General features: G+C 49.5%; 2 protein-coding genes and 1 long non-coding RNA gene across 6 annotated transcripts in view; 1 reads left to right on the forward strand and 2 right to left on the reverse strand.

Moving 5' to 3' along the window:
* Positions 1–9,153, reverse strand: part of CD300LF (CD300 molecule like family member f) — a 29,254-nt gene extending 20,101 nt beyond the window's left edge. For 2 of the 3 annotated variants that reach the window (XM_058284676.1, XM_058284675.1), the window contains exons 1-3: positions 9,087–9,153; positions 5,223–5,531; positions 4,034–4,148 (exon numbers count right to left, since the gene is read on the reverse strand). In XM_058284676.1, coding sequence (XP_058140659.1) covers positions 4,034–4,148; positions 5,223–5,303 — 196 coding nt within the window. In that variant the 5' untranslated portion in view covers positions 5,304–5,531; positions 9,087–9,153. Of the gene's footprint in view, positions 1–4,033; positions 4,292–5,222; positions 5,532–9,086 lie in introns of those variants that run through there. The other variant, XM_004463811.4, reaches the window with a different exon arrangement.
* The window catches only part of RAB37 (RAB37, member RAS oncogene family), a 72,458-nt gene that overhangs the window by 41,482 nt on the left and 9,424 nt on the right, over positions 1–21,552 (forward strand). For both annotated transcript variants that reach the window (XM_004463815.5, XM_004463813.4), the window contains exon 2: positions 15,872–15,982. In XM_004463815.5, the coding sequence (XP_004463872.1) occupies positions 15,872–15,982 (111 nt within the window). The remainder of the gene's footprint in view (positions 1–15,871; positions 15,983–21,552) is intronic.
* LOC131275092 (uncharacterized) lies at positions 13,117–19,945 on the reverse strand. The gene is made up of 3 exons (XR_009182533.2): positions 16,656–19,945; positions 15,646–15,704; positions 13,117–13,897 (listed from the first exon to the last, which is right to left on the reverse strand). It is a non-coding gene; the product is annotated as an uncharacterized lncRNA (long non-coding RNA).

The following is a 21,552-nucleotide window of genomic DNA, read 5'->3' on the forward strand; positions in this document are numbered from 1 at the left end:
ATATTCAACTCTTTGTTCCAGTAATTATATTTTTAGGATTTGGTCCTTAGGAAATAATTAGAGTCTAACAAAAAATTAATTACAGAATGAAGTATTGAAAGGAAACCAGCTAAGAAGTAAAAATTTAATGCCTTACTGCCATTAGGTTCTCATGGATGAAAGACTTGTTTGTTTATTTCCTAATTCTTCATTTTTAGTGTGCTTTCCAAAATGTCTACAATGAGCATTTGCTATGTTCAAAACTAGAGGGGTGGGGGGAGAAAATGCCTGGACAGGGCTGTCCAGTGGTGTGGAGAGCAGAATAAAAGCCTCTGGAAATGTCCACCTCCTAATCCTAAGAACCTGGGAATATGTTCCTTTACACGGAAAAAGGGATTTTGCAGGTATGATTAAGGACCTTGAGATGGGGAGATTATCCTGGATTGTCCAGGATACCAATGTAACCGTAATGGCTCCATTATAAAAAGGAGATGTGATGGTGGAGGCAGAGGTCAGAGATGTGGGGCCACAAGCCAGGGAATGGGGTCAGACTCTAGAAGCCGGAAAAGGCCAGAAAAGGGATTTTCCCCTAGAACCTCCAGAACTTCCAGAACTGTACAATAATGAATTTGTAATTGCTAATTACCATTAAGTCTGCAGTAATTTGTGACAGCAGCAGTAGGAAACTAAGAGAGATGGCCCTTCCATTCTTACTTGCACTGTTAGCCCAGCTAGCCTCCCAATCTACTCCTGAGCATCAGGTGTTGGGCTTGACCTTGGAACTACCTGCTCCACCCACCGCTTGGTCCCCTCTGCCCCAAAGACGCCCAGTCCTGCTGTCTGAAACCACTGTCCATGAATAACTAGACAAGAACCCACCTCGAGTTCAAGACAAGACCTCAGTAGCTTGCCCTGAGAGTCAGCGCATCTCCATCACCATACCCGGTGTGGCTTAAGTTACACAAGGTAGTTAATTTTTCTCTGAAAAAGAGAGTAATTAAAAATTCCTTCCTTTCTCACAAGAGACTTAGAAAATGAATGCTCTAAAGCCCAGTGGGAACTTTCTGCTTGACATTTCTTGTGTACTTTGAAACAATGAACTCTTCAGAAGAGGGAAGTGGCGCTGGTTACATGAGCTACTCGTGCCTGGAAGTTCTATGGTAGCAGCCGGGCAAGGGTGCCACAGGGTTCATGCCGGCCACCAGGGGTTGTTAGTTCACAGTTGTGTCTGCCAACTGCACTGCTAATTTCAGACAGAGCCCCCAGGCTGCCCCAATCACCCCCAAACCGCCCCACACACACACACACACACACACACATCCCCTCCTCGTCCTCCAGTGCCCTCATTTCCAGTCCTTTATATGCATTCCCTGCCTTGCCATTTGGTCTCATACCAGATCAGCACCCAAAGTCAGTCTTCTCCATTGCTAAACGGAGAATCCAGGCTAAGCTCCATGTCCCAGTCCCAACACAACCTTGTCCAGCCTTGTGGTCCTGAACATTTCCCCTTTCTTTCCTGAGACCTTTACCCCAAAGAGATAATAACATCCTTCCATCAGGCTGCTCTGATGCAAATGATGAAGCCACAGCGGACTTTCTGTTCCTTGGACGTGACAAGGCCAGGCTCATGGCCACGCAGAGCCCTGGTGCGGCCGTCCCTGGGCCTGGGAACCTCTCCCACTGTCCCAGATGCCTGTGTCCTTCTTGTCTACCAGGTCTCGGCTCAAATGTTGCCTGCTCGGTCCACTCTGTCTAAAGCTCCACCCAAGTGGGTTTCGCTCTGGCGTACCTTCTTGTTATGTTTTCCTCACAGTACTTACCACTTCAACTTATTTTTCTCATTCCTATGACTAATGGAATGAATGGTTAAATTAGAGCCCGTCAAAGTCACAAACCACAAATAGCTGTGCAGTTGCCTGCCCCTTTCAGAGCCCCAGACGCATACGCCTGCCAAACGCCACCTGGAAACTTTTCTCAGGAGCACTCTGCTGCTTGCCGGTTCTTCTCTCTCCTCTCCAATTAACTTTCATTGAGATCTAATTCATATAATAACAATTCACCTTTTAAAGTGTACATTCATTGGCATTTAATATATTCACTAACTTATGCAGCCATCGCCACTATCAAATTCCCTTTTATCACCCCAAAAGTAAATCCTGTACTCTTTAGCATTATTTGCTTTTCCCCTCAGCCCATGGCAACCACTAACCTACTTCCCATTTCTATAGATTTGTCTATTCTGGACATTTCATATGAATAGCTTTCTACTCTCTCTGACCTTTGGTGTCTAGCTTCTTTCATTTAGCATAATGTTTTCAAGGTCCATCCCTGCTGTAGCCAGTATCAGTACTTTTATTTCTTTTTATGGTTGAATAATATTCCATTGTATGGATAGACCACATTTTGTTCATCCATTCTTCCATTGATGGATATTTCGGTTGTTTTCACTTTTTGGCTATTATGATCAATGCAGCTAAGACCATCAGTATGCAAGTATTTGTTGGTAACATGTGGTCTCTGTTCTCTTGGATATATACCTAGCAGGGGAAATGCTGGATCTTATGACAACTCTGTGTTTAACATTTTGAGGGGCTACCAAACTGTTTTCCAAAGCAACTGCACCATTCTACATTCCCATCAGCGATGTGTCCTCTTGAATTATTTTTCAGTCTTTGAGTCCCTATCATTCAGTTCTATGAAAGTAGAAAGAGAAGGACTTTGGGGATACATTTCAGCAATCATATCACTTCTTCTCTATTTGGGTACATTTGTTCATTCAGCTAACACTTATTGAGTGTCTAATCAGCACCTGGTACAGTTGTAGACATAAAATCCCTGCCCTCCTGAAGTTTACATTCTATTGGGGTGGAAAAGAAGGAGAAAAATAATGCGGGGGGGGGGGGTGCTACTTTAAATAAGACCATCAGTGAAGGTGTCAGTGAGAAGCACAGACATGGAGAACGTGAGGGCCTGGCCCCTGGGAGAGCACATTCTGGGCAGAGGGAACAGCAAGTGCAAAAGCCCTGGGGCAGGAGTTACCTGGCAGTTCACAGAACAGGCCAGTGTGGCTGCAGTGGGTTGAATTAGGAGGGAGATGAGTAGGAGAGGAGACCTGAGAGGTGACAGCAGGAGCAGCCAGAGTGTCAGCACCGGGTAGCTTCTGTGAGGACGTTGGGTTTCAAATCTGAGTAGGGTGAGAAGTCATTGGAGGATTTTGACCAGAGGACAGATGTGAGCTGGCTTACATTTTTTAAGGCTCATTATGAGAGAAAGAGATGGATGACCTCCAGGTTTTGCCTGAGCACCTGCAAAGATGGAGGTGCCATCCACAGAGATGAGGAAGACAAGGGAAGGAGCAAGCTCAAACAGACTTTGGGTTTGGGCAAGTCACTTTGGAAACGTCCAAGTGCAGATGTGGTGTAGATGTGGATATAAGATTCGGGCATCCAAGGAGATATCCAGGCTAAAGACATAAAATTGGAAATCGTCCGCATGGAGATGGTATTTAGAGCAGGTGAGGTCAGCAGGGCAGTGACTCAAGACGGAGGAGAGAAGAAGCTCAAAGGCTGAGCCCAAGGGACCTCCAGCATTTAGAAGTTAAAGAAATTCCCTTCATTTTTCAACAAAACGGTATCCATCAACTTCAAGCTTACGGCACCCCTCTGTCTCTGTCCGCACCTCACTTCTCCATTCCCCATTGTCCTCACCGAGCTCACCTCCTCTTTACCTTTGTAGACCCTCAGTAACCCCAAATGCCTCAAATCACCTTTCCCTCCTTGCCTGCACACATCTTCTTTCCTTCCTCCCAGGCCCCCTCCTCCCCCGACCCTTCCTGTGCTCTTAACACATTCACAAAGCAGGGATTCACCAGGTCTCCTGAGCCCCCAGGAGTTCCCTCTTTTCCCTGTTCCAGCAGCCCCTGCGTGGTCAGGAATCCTGCCCTGTTCTGAGTTCATCACAAAGGCCATGTTCAATTTTTCTGCACTGGCAACCGTGGGCACCAAAACGATGCATGGCTGAGTGAAACACAGAACACCCAGGCTTCAAACCTTACTCGGAAGAACTGCTCGGACGCCGGGTGCTCGCCAGATGCCTTCTTGCTGGGCCCCCTCTTCTCCGCCAGCCACCTCCTCCTGCTGGGTGAGTCCTGCCCGGGAGTGCCCACTCACCTGAAAGCCCGAAAAGCAAGGTCAGGAGCACCCACAGGGACATTTTCTCTTCACGCGGTCCCCGGTCAGCAAGAACACACTACAAAGTCAGCTCCTTCATCTCCAACCCATCTGCTTTCTCTTACTCTCACTCTTGCACTTCCTCCTTCAGGCACTTCCCACTAATGAATAAAACTAAAAGAGGAAGGAGGGGGACATGGTGAAATCTCAAAGAAGCAGCGTTATCATGAATAAGCTTTTGAGAAACACATCCACGTCTGGGGTGGGGGTGGTCTCTCTAAAATGAGAACCTCACCGTCCTCCACCCCAGATGCACTGAGTGACCCACACGCCCTCACCCAATCCTCTGCCCCTGGCGGGTTGACTGGGCAGGGAGCCCAGAAGCCCAGGAGCTCAACAGGACTGAGAGGAACTCGGGGCCCAAGGTGGAAACCCAGGGGAGTGATTCTACATCAGAAGTTAGAATAAGGGGGTGAGGAGGCAGAGGGACTCTCAAAACCCAGAATGCAGACAGAGGGGCTCAAAGAGCAGCAAGATGTTAGCAGGGCAACATGGGGCAGCTATCCTGAGAACATTCCAGAAACTCTTCCTGCTATGCCCCAGCCCAGCAGGATAGACCTTCCAGAAACCTGTCAATTGTAGTGGGGCCCCACCCTGAGGAAACCAGCTCACTGGTCATGGCCAACACCCTCCCCCTCCCCACTCCCACCCCACCGCTGTAATTAAATAGCTGTTGAAGTAAGAAAGAATGGGAAAAAAAGAAAGGCAGTGCTAGCTCTGCCAGTCTTATGCCCTTCTTTCTGACAACTGCGCCCTCCTCCCCACCTGCCCGCCCCCATCAAGACCCCAGGCGGCCCCCGGGATGGGGCATAGAGATGGTGAGAGAAGGAGGGCCTTTCTCATGTGTCACACGCACACTGTGACCTTCTGAGGAGTGGGTGGGTCCCAAGGAGGGGCAGAGACCCCTGCATCCTAATCAAGAATAAGTGTGTATGCAGGAGGGGTGTATGCACAGAAAAACACGGGACTGAAGGGCTGGTCCAGGTTGTGGCTGGAGGTGGCCTCTCACCTTACATTTCTCAGACTGTCAAGTGAGATCAGGGATGTGGAGGGAGGGCTCAGTGGCCCTTGGCCCCCTCCCTGCTCTTCCAGCATGTCCTCTGTACGGGGTGCTGTGCAGTCACACTGATGACCTCTGCAAACAGAGAAGACCTTCGGCTTCCAGAGAGGACTGAGGAATTAAGCAGGATCAGGCATCCCAGAAAGACAAGGGGAAGTTGCTTGTGGCCATGGGAGTCCTCTCCCTTCTGGGCGACGAGCAGCATCTGGGCGGCCAGCAGCGCTGCCCGGGGCCCGATGCTCCGATCCAGGCCAGCCCTTTCCCTTTGAACCAAGAGCAGAGAATTAACCGAGTGGTTCTGAGCAGTGGTAAGACTGCACTTCCCAGGAAACAAATACTTGGGGGGAATCTGGAAGAGCTGAGCTACCCTGGAAGCCTCAGACTCAAAGGCCCATGTGAGGCCTGGCGCTTTGATGATTGGCTTCTGTAAGAGGCAGTCACCTCCCATCTATGAAAATGGTCTTCTTTGGTTCTCTCTGCCCTAAAACACCTATGTGTGTGCGTGCATGCATGTGCACGTTTGTGTGTAGGCACACGCTCCGTATGCAAGTGCCAGCTGTGTATGCGCATGTGTGTGTGACTGCTGTGTAGGCATGTGTGTGTGCCTCTGTATGCATGCATGCAAGTTGTATGTGTGCCTGCATGTATACAGGTGTGCACACTTGTGTGTGTGCGTGTGTTGCCTGTGTGTGCGTGTGCTGGTGCATTCGCTGGGTTCTTCTGGTTACAGGGAACTGAGGCTTCCTCAAGCTGCTTAAACAGCAGGAGTTCATTGCAAGACCCACTTGGGAGTTACGAAAACCAAAGTCTAAAACAGGCAGAACTAAAGGAAATCAAAGAACTACGCCTCTCAGTAGAGGAGCAAGGGGAAGCAGCCGTCCACCCGATGTCACCAGGCCTGGGGCGGGACAGTTACTCAGAATCTCGGTGCCTCAGGGCGGGAGGACTTCGGCTGGGGCTCCGCCACCTGCAACGTCCTCTCTGGGGCCTTCTAGCTCCTCACCTTGCCCTGGAGCTAATGGTGCTTCAGCACCAGCTCCCCTCACGTGACCTGGTTCTTTCCAAGGCCTTATACCAAGTTTCGTATTCAAAATTTTGGTCTTTTTTTCGTAAAGAGGGCCCCATAGCTGCGCGAGCTTCAGGCCAGTGGTAGATCGGCTAAAGGCTCCTCCCCGGATGGACCCTTTGACGTCACAGTTCTTCTCATTAAAGAGGCCGAGTCTGTTTCCCCACCCCTTGAACCTGGACCGGACTTGAAACTTGCTCCAGCCAATAAAACGGAGCCTAAGTGATGGGGTGCGGGCTCCAAACCCCAGCCTGGGGAGGCCTCCTGCACCTCCTCTTGCCCTCTTGCACCTTCAGTTCTGCCATGAGAACCCACCCAGGCCAGCCTGCTGCATGGCTGTGAGGGGCCCCGTGAACAAGGCCAAGTTGTCCCTGCCGACAGCGGGCTGACCCCTACACATAAGAGGGACCCTAGCTGAGACCAGGAGAACTCAATCGCCAACCCACTGACTTGTAGCCAGGTACCCCTGAGCTCTGGGCAGTTTTATTGTTGTAGCATTATCGTGGCAAGAGAAAATGAAAAGAAGATCCACAAAACCCAGTCCCACCCCTGCGACAGCTGCCTGACCCTCTGCTCTGAATAGCTTCCAGCTGCCCATGGCTTCTGCTCACTCAGAGTCCCCACTTCCTGACTCTACCTTGCAACTCCTCACAGATGGCCCCTCCTGCCTCTCCCACCTCAAGACCCCCACCCTCACCTCCCCCTCTGACCTGGTACAGAACAGAGCATCTGAGGGGTGTAACTCAAAACAAGTTGATCTAAATTAGAAAAGCAGTGCATGTTCACTGTAGGAAAATTAATTGTGCAATACTGATGAGGTTAAAAAAGATGAATTGTGGTGGCAGACTTGGCCCAGTGGTTAGGGCATCCATCTACCACATGGGAGGTCCGCGGTTCAAACCCCGGGCCTGAGCTGGCCCACGTGCAGCGCTGATACGCGCAAGGAGTGCCGTGCCACACAAGGGTGTCCCCCGCGTAGGGGGGCCCCACGTGCAAGGAGTGCGCCCCATAAGGAGAGCTGCCCAGCTCAAAAGAAAGTGCAGTCTGCCCAGGAATGGTGCCGCAAACACGGAGAGCTGACATAGCAAGATGACGCAACAAAAAGAAACACAGATTCTCATGCCGCTGACAACAACAGAAGTGGACAAAGACGACACAGCAAATAGACACAGAAAACAGACAATGGGGGGGAGGGGAGAGAAATAAATAAATAGATAAATAAATAAATAAATTTTTTAAAGAGGATGAATTGCCTCTAATCTCGCCACCCTGAGATCATCGTACTTTTCTGTAGTCTATAGAATGGGAAATTTAGGTTCTTGTCCAGGAATTCAGGCAGAGGCAAACCTTATTTCTGAGAAAATGTGAGCCTGTGGCCGATATCCAAAGTGTGGGTTGGTCCCTCTGCAAGATGGGAATGTGAAAGGATCTCTGATTTCCAGGATATAATCCTGTTGTCACCTTTGCCACCTCCTCCTCAGGTAGCTAAGGTGTGTCACAACAAGGTAGAATAACTGCAGTTCGGGATCCCTTTGCCCATAGAGTTTGACCTTTTCTTAAGCACTGATTAATGGGCTAGATTTATTTGGAAAAATAAAAGTAAACATTTGTTCAGCAACATTTAAGCTAAATGTTGGCACTCCTCTTTACTAGAGTCATCCTGGAACATGTACTTGCCCAATGCAAGCACAGGCATTTTTTCTCATCACAAAAGTAAAATATAGTCATTCTAGAAGAATAATGAAATATAGGTGCATTTTAAATCCCTCTTAATCCCACCACCCAGAATAGCCACTATGAAATATGTGTATGTGTAGCCACTACCTATCTTTTGTTCTTTTTCTGTAGAAAAGCAATTGATTCCAAGTTAAGTAAAGAGACACTCATGGATGAATTTTCTTCATTAACAGGTTTAGAATATTTTATCAGGGTTTTTTAATACAGGAAAGTATAAAAAGAAAAAAAGGCCAATAATACCAGTTCTGAAATACCCCCAGTTAACACCTTAAAAAAAAAAAAAAAGAATGCAAGAATATGGTTAAAAAATTGAAACAGGCCCTTGACACTGATGACTATGCTTATGAGCCTGTGTGTTTGAAATTTCAACTAGGCCTAAAGCTGCAGGGTGCCTAAGAGTTACCTCCTGAGAGCCTCCATGTTGCTCAAATGTGGCCACTCTCTAAGCCAAACTCAACATGTAAATGTATTACCTTCCTCCCAGCATGGGACATGACTCCAAGGGATGAGTCTCCCTGGCGCCGAGGGATTACTACCATCACCAGCTGGTAACGCAACTAGAAAAAGACCTTGAATAAAAGGTGGGAAATGGTAAAGACAAATGAGTTTATATGGCTAAGAGACTTCAAAAATGAGTCAGGAGGTCATCAGAGGGGTCTTACTTATGCATAGCTCAGCAGGATCCCAAAGACAGTCAAAGTAGATACAATCCCAAGTAGTGGTGCTTCTGAGGGCTACAGAGACACACAGGTTCTATGATCATGACAGATTGCTCCGGAGTTCATGGCCTTGCCAGTGGGCCTTACTTTGGAATTTGTGCTCCTAATTGTAATGGAGTTGGACTCAGATGTGACCTCTCTACACATGCCTCTTCTGTCACTTTTTTTTGAACCTATGATTGGCACTGGGGTTTGTGTGTACTCAGGAGACTTGATTCTCTGGACTGTCTATGTACCAGCTGGGCCCTGAGCCTCAGCAGAGTTGTAACACCTACTCTCTGGGTCATTGGACTTACCCAGGTCAGCTGATGAGAAGGTGAGAATGGTCAACCACCACACCAGGGAACCGGAGTGTCTACAACTGCAAACAGGAGAATTGCATCCATAAGTCATGTGGGATTTAAACCTCTCTTTCTTTAGAGGTGGAGTGGACATCACCATCCCAGGAGCCACAGGAACATAATATTGGTTGACGTGGACTTGCTGGTATTCTACTACAGACCTATTGTAACTCTAGCAATGGAAGAAATTGTGTCATTGATGTGGAGTTGGTAGCCAAGGGAGTTGCTGAGGGTGGAGAGAGGGAGGAAGAGTTGTGATATACGGCATTTTTGGGACTTGGAGTTGTCCTGAATGATATTGCAGGGACAGATACAGGACATCGTATATCCTGCCATAACCCACTGGATGAACTGGGGAGAGTGTGAACTACAATGTAAACTATGGTCCATGTGGTGTGGCAGTGCTCCAAAATGTATTCACCAAATGCAATGAATGTTCCTTACTGATGAAAGGGGATGTTGATGTGGGAGGAGTGGGGTATATGGGAGCCTCTTATGTTTTATTTTTTCCTATTTTTTTTAAATGATACATTCAAAAAATATGAGGTCCCCATATATCCCCCATCCCCCTATTATGTTTTTAATGTAACATTTTATGTGACCTATTTATCTTTTCTTAAAAAGACAATTAAAATATATATTTTAAAAATTGAAACAGCTTAGAAAGTTATCAAGTGAAAAATAAAGGTTTTTTCCTCCAATCCCCACCTCACCATTTCTAGATTCTCCAAGGTAGCCACTGTCAGTTTCTACTGCCTCCCCAAAAAAGTTTATGCCTAGACCAAACACAGACACATAAGCAAAATATACAAAAGTAGTCATACCTAAGTACATCACTCTACCACTTGCCTTCTTTACTTAATAAGTTTTCCCCAAACAGTACATACCTCATCTTTAATCAGTTGTACAATATTATATCTTATGGATATTGTTTTAGTATCCTGGCTGCTAAAGCAATGGGTTGGCTTAAACAATGGAAATTTATTGACTTAACTTTTGAAGCTAAGAAAAACCCAAAATCCCCACTGGATGGAACGTGGGAGAGTTTGGGCTATGATGTGGACCATTGACTATGGGGTGCAGTGATGCTCAGAGTTGTACTTACCAGGTACAATGGATGTGTCACGATGATTGGAGAGAGTGTTGCTGTGGGGGGAGTGGGGGGTGGGGGCGGTGGGGTTGAATGGGACCTCATATTTTTTTAATGTAATTTTTAAAAATAAATAAATAATTTAAAAAAATAAAATAAAGAAAATATGAGCAAACACACACACACAAAAAAAGAAAAACCCAAAATCAAGGTATCATCAAGATGATGATTTCTCCCGGAAGACTATGGCATTCTGGGGTTGGCGGCTGGTGATCCTTGGGCTTTGGCTTTTCTGTCACTTGGCAATGCACATGGCAACCTCTCCTGGCTTCTCAGTTCCCATGACTTCCAGCTTCTGGCTGCTCCTCATGGCTTCTCTCTCTCTGTGGCCTTCACTATAAGACCTTCAATAATAGGATGACGACACACCCTGATTCATTTGGGCCACACCCTAACTGAAGTAACCTCATCAAAAGGTCCTACTTACAATGGGTTCACACCCATGGGAATGGACTAAATTTAAGGATTTATTTTCCTAGGGTACATACAAATTCAAACCACCATACTGTGTACCCCAGAAAAACATGTACTTGATCTTAACCCATTTCTGTGGGTGTGAACCTATTGTAAATAGGACCTTTTGATGTGGTTACTTCACTTAAGGGGGGTGTAGCACAGCCCAATCAAGATAAGTCTTAATCCTGTTACTTGAGTCCTTTATAAACAAAATGAACACAGAGAAAGGAAGAAGGAAAAAAAGCCACAGAGGGAGCATCCAGAAGATGGACAACTACAGAATCCAGAAGAGAAGGGAAAAACCAGGAGATGCCGCCATATGCCTTGCCATGTGACAGAGGAGCCAAAGATTGCCAGCAGCCAGACCCAGAATGTCAGTCTTCAGGAGAAAAGCACCAGCTTGATGCAGTCTTGATTTGGACTTTCTTTTAGTTTCAAAACCATGAGCAAATAACCTCCCATTGTTTAACTGGACCCATTTCTTGGTATTTGCTTAAGCAGTCCAGGAAACTAAAACACATAGGTCCAAACTACCACAGATATCCTAGTTTTTATTTAGCCAGCACCCTTTACTGAATTATTTGCTGTACTGAGCATCCTTGGACTCATATCTTGGTGTATTTTTGCAAGTAGAGTCACAGAATTACTAAGTCAAAGGAATTTGCATTTTTAACTTTGATATTGTAAATTTCTCTCCAAAACATTTGCACCAATAGATCCTCCCACCACTGATGTTTGTATGACTTTCTATTTTTCCAAATCTAAGCCAATATTGATTGTTATTAAACCATTCTATATTTTATTGTGTCAGGTTTCTCCAGAGATACAAAACCAGTAGGAGATAGACAGATGATAAATAGATGACAGAGATACATAGATGGATGATAGATAAATTGATTAGATAGGTAGATAGATATAGATAGATAGATGAGTGAGAAAGAGATAGGATAAAATGGGATAGATAGAAAGATATTCAGTTCAAAGAATTGGCTTATGTGATCGAGGGGGCTGGCAAGTTCAAAATCTGTGGGGCAGGCTCACAGCCTGGAAACTCTTAAGCAAGAGCTGGTATTGCAGTCTTGAGGCAGGATTTCTTCTTCCTCAGGAAAATCTCGGTTTTGCTCTTAAGGCCTTTCAACTGATTGGATAAGCACCGCCCCCCCAGATTATCAAAAATAATCTCCTTTCCTTAAAGTCAACTAATTGTAGATGTTAGCCTCATCTGATCAAATATCTTTGCAGCAATACCTAGATTAGTATTTCATTAAATAACTGGGTACTGTGGCCTTGCCAAGCTGACATGGAAAACTAACCATCACAAACATACATATCTATTCATATCCTTTGTTCATTTTTCTACTGAGGTTTTCTTCTGAGAGCTCTTGATATTAATAAGGATATTATTAATATCCTTTGTTCATCATAGGTGTTACAAGTCTTTCCCTTCTATCATGTCTCATTTGATGTTGTTTCTGGTGTCTGCTGTTAAGCAGAACATTTTTATTTCTACAGTCAGATCTATGGATCTTGTTCTTTATGGCGTCTGAATTCCCTGTCTTGTTGACAAGTCATTCAGAGCCACGGTAACCACCCATTCACCCAGGTTTGCTAAATGCGCTCTCTGAATCACGTCACTGGAAGGCAGTGTACTTAGCATTAACCCAGCTCCCACTGAGTGGCCACCACTGAAGCATGACCTGATGTTAGGCTTTTACCAAGGGTTGATACAATAGCTATAGGAAAAGCTTTGCATCCTCTGCAAAATTGCAATTGCCCGTTTTGTTACTCAGGGCCCCTTGTATAAGAAACCACATAACAAATTCCTCCTAGAAATGCACGCCAGGAGCAAATACTTTTTGCCTGAAAGTTCTCAGTCTTTCTTTGTCTGACACTAAGTACCACATACCTCATCTTGTTTCCCGTTTTTTCTTGACTGCCAGGAAGTCTAAAATCAAATGCAATGCTCAAATGCAATAACAACCCAACCTCATTCCAGACTGGGGAGATTTGCACACACACACACACACACAAACACACGAGCATGCACACACACACACTTTCCCTTTTCCTTTGGATATTTTCTCAGATATTATCTTTAACTGTCCTGTTGAATAAATGGTCTTTGTTTTAAACCACTTCAAATCCCCTTTGAAAGTGGGTGAGGAACAAATACAGACATAAACAAAATGACTTAAGAGGGGAAAACAAAGACACTTTCTGCATGGTGACAAGATTTACACAGATTTTGTTAGAACCACGACTAATTAATATTTTCATAAATGCTCTGGAGGAAGGAGTGTGCAGTGGAAAACATCTACATCTGAATTTGACATTCAGCTTCTCCAAACAGGGATATGTGGAGTTTCTCACATGGAGAAACTTCAGGAAAATCTCAGCAGCTGTTGCGTGGAAAGAAAAACTCCACTGAATAGCTGAGTTGGTGAGTTTAGGCAGACCCACCTCTAACACTTGGGGGCCGACGCTAGAATACAAATGGGGGCCCATAAACCATACACCTCAACATTTGAAAGCTGTGAATCAGGTTAGAAAATGATCAAATCAACCAACCTTAACAAATAAACTTCACACCAACCCGGAAGCCAGGTCTGAATGAAGAATTTTCAGAAGTTCTGCCCCAAAACACACAGGCGAGGGAGAGCGGGCCTCTCTTCCACCTCCTGCGGGTCTATTCCACAGCCCGAGGGCCCTGGGATGTACAGGTGTGACACCCAAGCTCTGTCCACACCCCTGCAGACAGCCAACCTTGGGCCACCCCTCATACCCAGGGGCGCAGCCGTGGTGGTGAGCTTGGGGAGGGGCACAGGGAGGGGAGGGCTAGGTCTAATCAAGGTCCTGGATTTAGGGGCAAATAAGTCAACAGTGCTTGTAAGTTGATCAGCTCAGCTCTGAGCTCTTGATTCTGGCCCAGAGAAAAGCTTCTGGAGTCATTGTCCACAGATTCCTGATGAGCTCACCTCTGTGGGGCTGCTGCAGCTAAAGAGGCCAATAAAATGGCCCTGCCCCTGCCCCAAGCCAGGATTCAGCGGGATCCAAAATGCTGCATGCACCCCTGGACTGTGTCCCCACTGAGGCAGGAAAGGTCCCCAAAGATGGAACTGTTTCCACACAATGAGAGAAGAAAGGGTGAGAATGCTTCACCCTGGAAGGGAAAGGAGGAGAAGATTAGAAATGGCATCCCCTTCAGGGGATGGCTGAGGTGGACGTGGGTGGACTCACCCCTCACATTCTGGAATATTCACTCCAGAAAGCATCTGTTAAAGCCTGAGGAAGGCAGATTTTAGGTGTCAGTTACTATAGGCACTGCACGTAGATAGCAAACAGCAGAGTTCTTCAAACCCGGCAGAAATAAGAGCTGAAAGGCAATTTGGTGTGGAGGGTTCTGGTGAACCCTAGCCATGTGACGTTCAAAGTCACCATCATGAACACAGTCCTCCTTGATGCCACAGTCAGAGCAGAACACTGGGCTGGGGCCTGCGGGCCTGGCCCAAGGAGACGCTGGCCATCTTAATGCCTTTATGTTTTTGCTGTGTTGCGTGTATCTTTAAGTGTGCGTGAGTTGGGCTGGCAGCTCCACCTCCTAAGCCTTTTCATTTACCCTTAATGCTTACCTTTGGAAAGTGGCTATTTAGCCACTGTTTCCATTTCCTGGCTGCCAAAACAATGTCACGTGATGGGTTGGTTTAAATAACAGGAATTCATTGGCTCGTGGTTTTCAGGCCAGGGGAAGTCCGTAATCAAGACACCATCGGGGGGTGGGGGGTATATGGGGACCTCATATTTTTCTAATGTAATATTAAAAAAATAAAGACCAAAAAAATTGGTCTTTAAAAAAAAAAAAAAAGACGCCATCAAAGCACTGCTTTCTCCCAGAGGACTGGGGCGTTCTGGGACTGGCTGCTGGCGATCCTTGGTCGCTGGCTTTTCTGCCAAATGGTGGTGCGCATGGCGGCCTCCCCTGGCTTCCACTGGCTTCCAGCTTCTTCCTGTGGCTTTCCTCTCTGTATGTCTGCATTTCCTTCTGCTTATAAAGGGCTGCAGTAATAGCATTAAAACCCATCCTCGTTCATTTGGGCCACACCTTAACTGAAGTAACCCCATCAAATGTCCTATTTACAACAGGATGGGTTAAGATTGTCTTTCTGGGGTCCCTAGCCTCCAGGCAGCCCAGCCACTCATTCATTCATCTTTGAGGGCCTGCTGGGTGCCAGCCTCTGGATGCATGTGCATTTCTCCTCCATCACTAATATTTCCTTTCACTTATTTCACCTAAATTTCAGGGAAATTCTTCCCCTGCACCTTCCCACTGCAGACTTCCCTGAAGACAGCGGCCTTTCCCCTCTTTTTCCAAACTCTGTTTCTCTTTGAAATATATTCCTCTTGAAACTCTCAGTCAATGCCAATCAATGCAACTCGTCCTGGGGCATACACCCTGACATCTTGATTTTGTTTTTACCCTACAGATTTTTACTTTAGACTTTCCCATACAGAGACCCATGGACATTGTGTTAGGGTTTTCCAAGACACTGATGCCCAGAAGAAATTAAATGCTCAAGGATATTATTAGGAGAAATACCTATGAGAGAAAATGGAATAGGGGCCAAGAGATGGAAAGGAGTCAGACCATGACCTGACCCCAGTGAAGAAGAGCGGGGAGGGACGACACATCTAGCTCACTCTGTGACCGATGGAAGTTACCACAAGGCCATTGGGGACCCTTGGAGTCAAAGCTGGCTATCAGACTGTGTCTCCCTGGTACAGGCCTGCCTTAGTGTCCCTGTGCCGCCTCAGGCTGGGACTTGCCTGTGGGAAGCACAGCCTCAGCAGAGGGGCTCTCCATCAGCTTTGCTACCCGTGGCTGGAAGTCTGCAAGGCACCTCTCATTCTCACCTCAGATGTTGGTTAACTTGGGGCTGGGACGAGATTTCCTCCATGCCTTCATGCTTCTTCTGTGAATTGATAGAAAAACAAGAGTTTGTTGTGTTTGTGTGTGTCTGTCCATGAGTGCCTGTCTGTGTGTATGTTTAGAAGGAACCCACTCCTGCAGCCTCCAGGCCATCCGGGACACCTCGTCCTTGCTCAGGCCCTGAGCCCTCTCTCTGGTGCCCTCTTTCAGACCATCCTGGTGGGCGACAGTGGTGTGGGGAAGACATCCCTGCTGGTTCAGTTCGACCAGGGCAAGTTCATCCCGGGCTCCTTCTCGGCCACCGTGGGCATCGGCTTCACGGTAAGCACTCGCCGGCATTGCCAGGTTCCAGGGCCTGGGGTGTGTGTGTGTCAGGGCCCCAGCAAGAAGGAGATGGACACATACATTGGTTCATTCCAAGAGGACGAATAAAAAGACTATTTACCAAGGTGTGGGCAAAAGATCAGGAAAGCAGGAGGCCTGGTGCAGTACCTTTGGTAAATTTAAAGGAGGCTCCATTCCATCCTCAGCTTAAAGGGGAAGGGGAAGGAACCAGCACCAGAACCCAGGGGCAAAGAGGGCTGTGGAGGGCAGGAGCCGTGACCTTCTGTGGAAGGATACAGCAGCCTGTGGTAAGACCCCAAGGAGGTAGCCAGGGGTACAAATTCTCCTTATCTCCTGAGGATCCCCATTGGCTGAACACAACCAGAAGCTAGAAAGCAAAGGAGTGTCTTGACTTAAATTGCTCATCAGCCTTCCAAGGCAGGAAGGATCTGGAGGGGGAAAGGGATGGCTTAAAATTTTAAGCATAGTCCAAACTTCACATTGTCACTTGGCCAGAGGGTTCAGGGATGGTTTTTAGCCCTCTGCCTCTCCTGCGCAGCTCAGATGAAGAGAGAATTCCTAACTTTCTCTACCAGTAGCAGCTGCGAGGACCAAAGAGCCCTTCCTCACCCAAGTAGCCCCCTTTCCTTCCTTTTTGGACTGTGCCTACCGGCTGCTCAGAGCCATCCTTGGATGCCTGGGAAGAGAAACCTTTGGAGAGGGTTTGTCTCCCCCCTTGGACTGTGGAAGGGGCAGCAGCCTCCTCCGTTGACATCTCCAGCATCCTGGTGTCTGGAAATGCCCACTTCTCAGGGAGCATGGCAGCCTCTTAGCTGGACGCAGGACCTGCACGCTGTAGACAGAGAACCGGAACGTAGCGATGACGCCCTGTTGAGAGAGCGAGGGGTCCCCAGAAGTTGGGCTCGCCCCACTGGGGCCACAGGGAGGAACACAAGGGCCCAGGAGAGATGAAGCTTTGGGGAAAATGTTCAGGAGAAACATAAGAAATATGAGTCTGGCCAAGATGTGTCCCAGGCCTGGAATCCATCCTGAAACACCAGTGCCCGGAACTCTCCCACCCAAGATGGGCCTGGCTCCATGAACAGGAGGCAGGGCAGGACTGAGTCCCAGGAGCCCGAGGCTGCCAGAGCCATCCCCGGGGTCTGGGCCCCAGCTGCCAGGAAGCAAACTTGGGTGTCCAGTACCGGGGGCCCCCACCCTGCCCCCACAATCACACCCATGCTGCCTCACCTACCCCACTTACCTCTTTGAGCTGGTCTAACCTGGAGGGTAGGTGTGGGTTGGATGTTGGTGTCAGAACTCTGATTCACACTCCATAGAATTATAGGAGTAGGACCTCCGAATTTTGCCACTAGTTTGGTAAGAAAAGTGAAGTAAATCTCATGAGAGAAGAAAAAAAGCATGTGCTCAATGAGGTCAGCTCTCTGGGAAGAGCAGGCTGGTTTCTCCCCATGCCCCTGGGACGGGCCCTCCAGAGCCTTGCTGTTTACCGGCCCCAGTCAGTGCCTGGAAGGTTCTCAATTCATCTGAGCAGCTCCCACCAAGAGAGGGTCAAATGTCCAGCTCGGGCCTCAGCCTGGGAGCACCAGGGTCAAGTGCATGCCCTGGGACCATGCCTAGGGCACAGAGGCTGCTGGACAGCTGGGACACAAACCCAGGGACCCCCCCAGTGCTGGGCCCATAATAGGCTTTCTGGGGGGAGGGATGACCTCGTGGACATGTGACCAGGTCTTGACACTAGCCACCACTGCACAGCTGCTCATGTTCATACAAAGAGATAAAATGTCTCCTCCCCTCTGCAGGCCCCCTTCCCACACCTCTATGCCATGCCCAGGAACCCTCCATTCCAATTCAGTCTCCTTTCCAGAAGCAGGTGTCTTCTCCATCCCTTGGCTAGAGCAGCTGGATCTTTGCAGGATAGCTAGAGGCTCCCATGGATGGCTGAGCAAAAAGGCTAAAGTTGACTGGGTCTCATTCAAATAGCAGTGGCCTGGAGAGCCAGGCCACCAGACACTTGCTCACTGATCTTTGTTCAAGCAGAGATTTTAAATACTACTCATCACTGGTAATTTGCAATTGCCCTGTGGCTGGCCCTGGCCCTCGCCCAGAATTCCTCTATGACAGTGACAGGAGGAGGCAGTTGGGGCAAGAGAAGCTCCTGCCCGCCCAGCTCATTAGATGGAGTGCAGCCTGGGCAGGATGGCCTCCTGGCTCTTCCACTCTGGAGAAGACAGGGGAGTGGAGTGGCTCCGCCAGCTTCCAGGGCCTCGGGGACCCTCCCCCAGAAACCACCAGGCCCATTGCCTTCTGGAAGTGGCACCTGCCCAGGTCCCATGCAGGGACTCGCACATCAATGACTTCCCCAAAGCACCAGCTCCGCTAAACTGGCTGCCAAGTCCGGTTGCTCATTTACCAGGGACCTGACATCGATGGGGTGCACACGGGAACCTGTCCAGCCAGCGCCTCTTCCCCCGGAACTGAGGTCCTCCTGGCTACTTCTCACCTCGGTTTCCCCCAAACTCTCCAGGTTTGCCCAAACGCTGCTGCAGAGTTCACCTTGAAAAGCTTTGCTCTGTCCTTCCCCGACTCTAGCCTGTCAGTGGCTCACACCTGCCCACCACATGAAGTCCACTTCCGTCACCTGCGGGCCAGGCTCCTGCACCCTCAGACAAGGGCTTCTCAGACACTGGTCCAGTGTGCAGACAGATCTCCAGGGGAAGCTTGTCAGAAATGCTGATTCCACAGGACTGGGGTGGGGGGACCCTGAATCTATTTTGATCTGTACCCCAGGACTCTGATGCAGGGGGTCCATGTGCCACATTTTGAAAAACGTGAGTTTAGGCCTCATTCCTCCAACCTCTGCCCTAGTCCCCTCTCCACATCCCAACGCTGCCCATGCCGGCCCCACAGTGAGCTCCGGGGGGTTGTTCTGCCCCCAAGGAATGGCCGCCCCTGCTCACACCTGGATGTCACAGAGGCCTTCCCCGACCTCCCCAGCTTCCAAAGGTCATGGGGACTCATCACCTCCTTTTTTAGGAAGGGCATGTGATTCATGGTACAGGAGGGCAGATACATACATTTGGAGGGAAAATGAGGTATGTCTGCAATTTGGGTTTCTGTGAAGTATGAATTTGGGGGTGATGAGAGTTGTAGGGACTTAATTGAATGGGCATTTTTTTTCCAGAAGTTGATATGTGCATTTGGGGATAATGTGAGGTGTGGGGGCAATTTGAGCTTTGTGTGTTTGTGCAGTGATGTGACGTGTGTTTATGATGTGTTGTGAACTGTATCTGTACTTGTGACATGCAGAGAGGTGTCTGTAAGTTTGGATGAATTGAGGCATGTGCATTTGGGGGGTAATTTGAGATGTGTGTTTTGGGGGTAGTGTAAGGGATTGTGTGTCTGTGGTATGATATGAAGTGTGTCTAATGTGAGGCATGTGCTTGTGGTGTGAGGTGTGTGAAGTTTGATGTGAGGTGTATTGTGTTTGTGTGATGTGTAGCGTGTGTGCGATAATATGAGGTGTGTGTGTTTGTGGTACGGTATAAGGTGTATGTGATTTTGGTGTAAGGGATGTGTGTGTCACATGATATGTGGGTGTCGAGAGTTGTGTGTTGTGGTGCGATATGAGGTGTTCGTGTATGTTTGCAGTGTACACTGTGGTATGACAGGAAGTGTGTGTGGAAAGTGTGTGTGGAGTGAGGGTGTGCACTGTGGTATGACGGGAAGTATGTGCGTGCGTGTGTGTGGTGAGGGGTATATATTGCGGTATGATGGGAAATGAGTATGTGGTGTGAGGGCTGTGTTTGTGTATGCGCCGAGCTGTGTGAGTGTGTGTGCGAGCATCCAGGGCACAGTGCAGACTGTGGCGCACACGCAGCACTGGACTGGATGGTAGGAGCCCGGGGGGTGGCGTCCTGGACAGGCGCCTGCCAGGGCCCACGTCTAAGGACACCCCATCGCCTGGGGAGCTGCACTTCCAGGGCCGGTCCTCGGGTTGGGGGCAGAGCCCAGCTCCTCTGCAGAGTGCCGCTGTGACTTGTCACCGCCGCCTTGACCACTGGGCAGGACAGGACACTGCCCTGAGGGGCACTGGCAGGGTGTGGCACACGGGCCACGCCCCAGGCCCCAGGGCGGGACAGGCGGAGGAGAGCCCAGCACCCCTCTTCCTCCCAGTTCTTGGGCTTCTTCCCTCACTCAAGCCCCAGGGTGATGCAGAGGGAGCAGGTGTGTTTTCTCTGTTACCTCTGGAGGGCTCAGGACGATGTGCAACCTGCTCACCACGAGCCATGCCCCTTTGTGTGGCTCCAGCAAGACCACAGGGCAAAGAGGGTCTTGATGGAGCCACACAAAGGGGCATGGCTCGTGGAGGGTGAGCGCGGGCCACTCCCCCTCTGTCGTTCCTCCTCCACCGCTACCCGCACCCTGCAGGGTTTCTGGCAGAGCCCTGTGCAGCGTGGAGCCTCCAGCAGCAGTGGCAGGACTGGACCAGACTGGGATGTTGCTTGCAGAGAGTCCTCGGGCCTCCCGACAGCGCCCATCTGTAGGGTGCTGTACTGCACCTACTCCCATCTAAGGCTCAACTCTTGGGTCCCACCCTGTGCATAGAGGAGGAAACCCGAGGTTCTGCCACACCCACCTCCAGAGAGGTGGCCCGAGCCCCTTGCTCTCCACCAGGCACCTGCAGCCCCGCTCACGTTCCCAGCCAGGCAGGGAACCCAGCAGCGCCAGCTGATGTGGAAAGGACATCCAATCAGGCCCCCTACCCATGGCTGCCCCTCACCCCTCACCCCAACACCTAAAGCCAGAGGTGCAGCCCCTCTGTGACTCATCCACCCGGGTCCGTTGGAACCTGCCTCCGCTTGTATAGTGGGTTAGGAAGGAAGGGTCGACCAGTGAGACCCAGGGGACTGGGGGCAGGGGCACTGAGTGGTGGGCCCAGGCCCTCAGCCCCGGAACGCTGCCAAGGCTACCCCGGGGGCACACTCCCCACCCCCGCACCGGCCCCGAAGCTGCAGGAAGCCTGGGATGTCCTGGCGGCTAATCCAACGACCCACGGCTTCAGGAATGCCTTGCCTCCCAAAGGCTGAGGGCCTGCGGGGTGTCCCGCGGGGGGCCGCGCGTGAATAAGGCCCCCCGGCCTCCAGGAGCTCCCGGATCCGGGGGAGTGGGTGAAGCCCGCCTAGGAAGGTTCTCCCTTGGCGGGACTTTCCGTGCGCAGCCTAAAAGGCCAGAAGGAAATGGGAGGTGATCAAAACTAAAGGTCAAAGTCCGAGCACCAACCAGGGGCCCGGAAAACCGCAGCACAAACGCGCCACGAGGTGAAATTGGTCGGTAAACAAAGGCTGAGCTCGGGCTGGAGTGCATTAGCAAGAGCGAAACTGCCCCGATGGCGTCCTCAGAAGGCACGGGACAGCCAGCGGCGTCCCCGGGGGTCCCCCCTCGCCCCGCCCCGGCCCGGCCCCGGCCACCTGTTGCCCGCCTGCTGGCCGGAGCTCGGGCGCCTCCTGCTGGCTGCGCTGCGCAGCGACAGCCTGGCATCCCGG

The sequence above is a fragment of the Dasypus novemcinctus genome, chromosome 21, assembly GCF_030445035.2.
Source record: "Dasypus novemcinctus isolate mDasNov1 chromosome 21, mDasNov1.1.hap2, whole genome shotgun sequence".
Classification (NCBI taxonomy): Eukaryota; Metazoa; Chordata; class Mammalia; order Cingulata; family Dasypodidae; genus Dasypus; species Dasypus novemcinctus.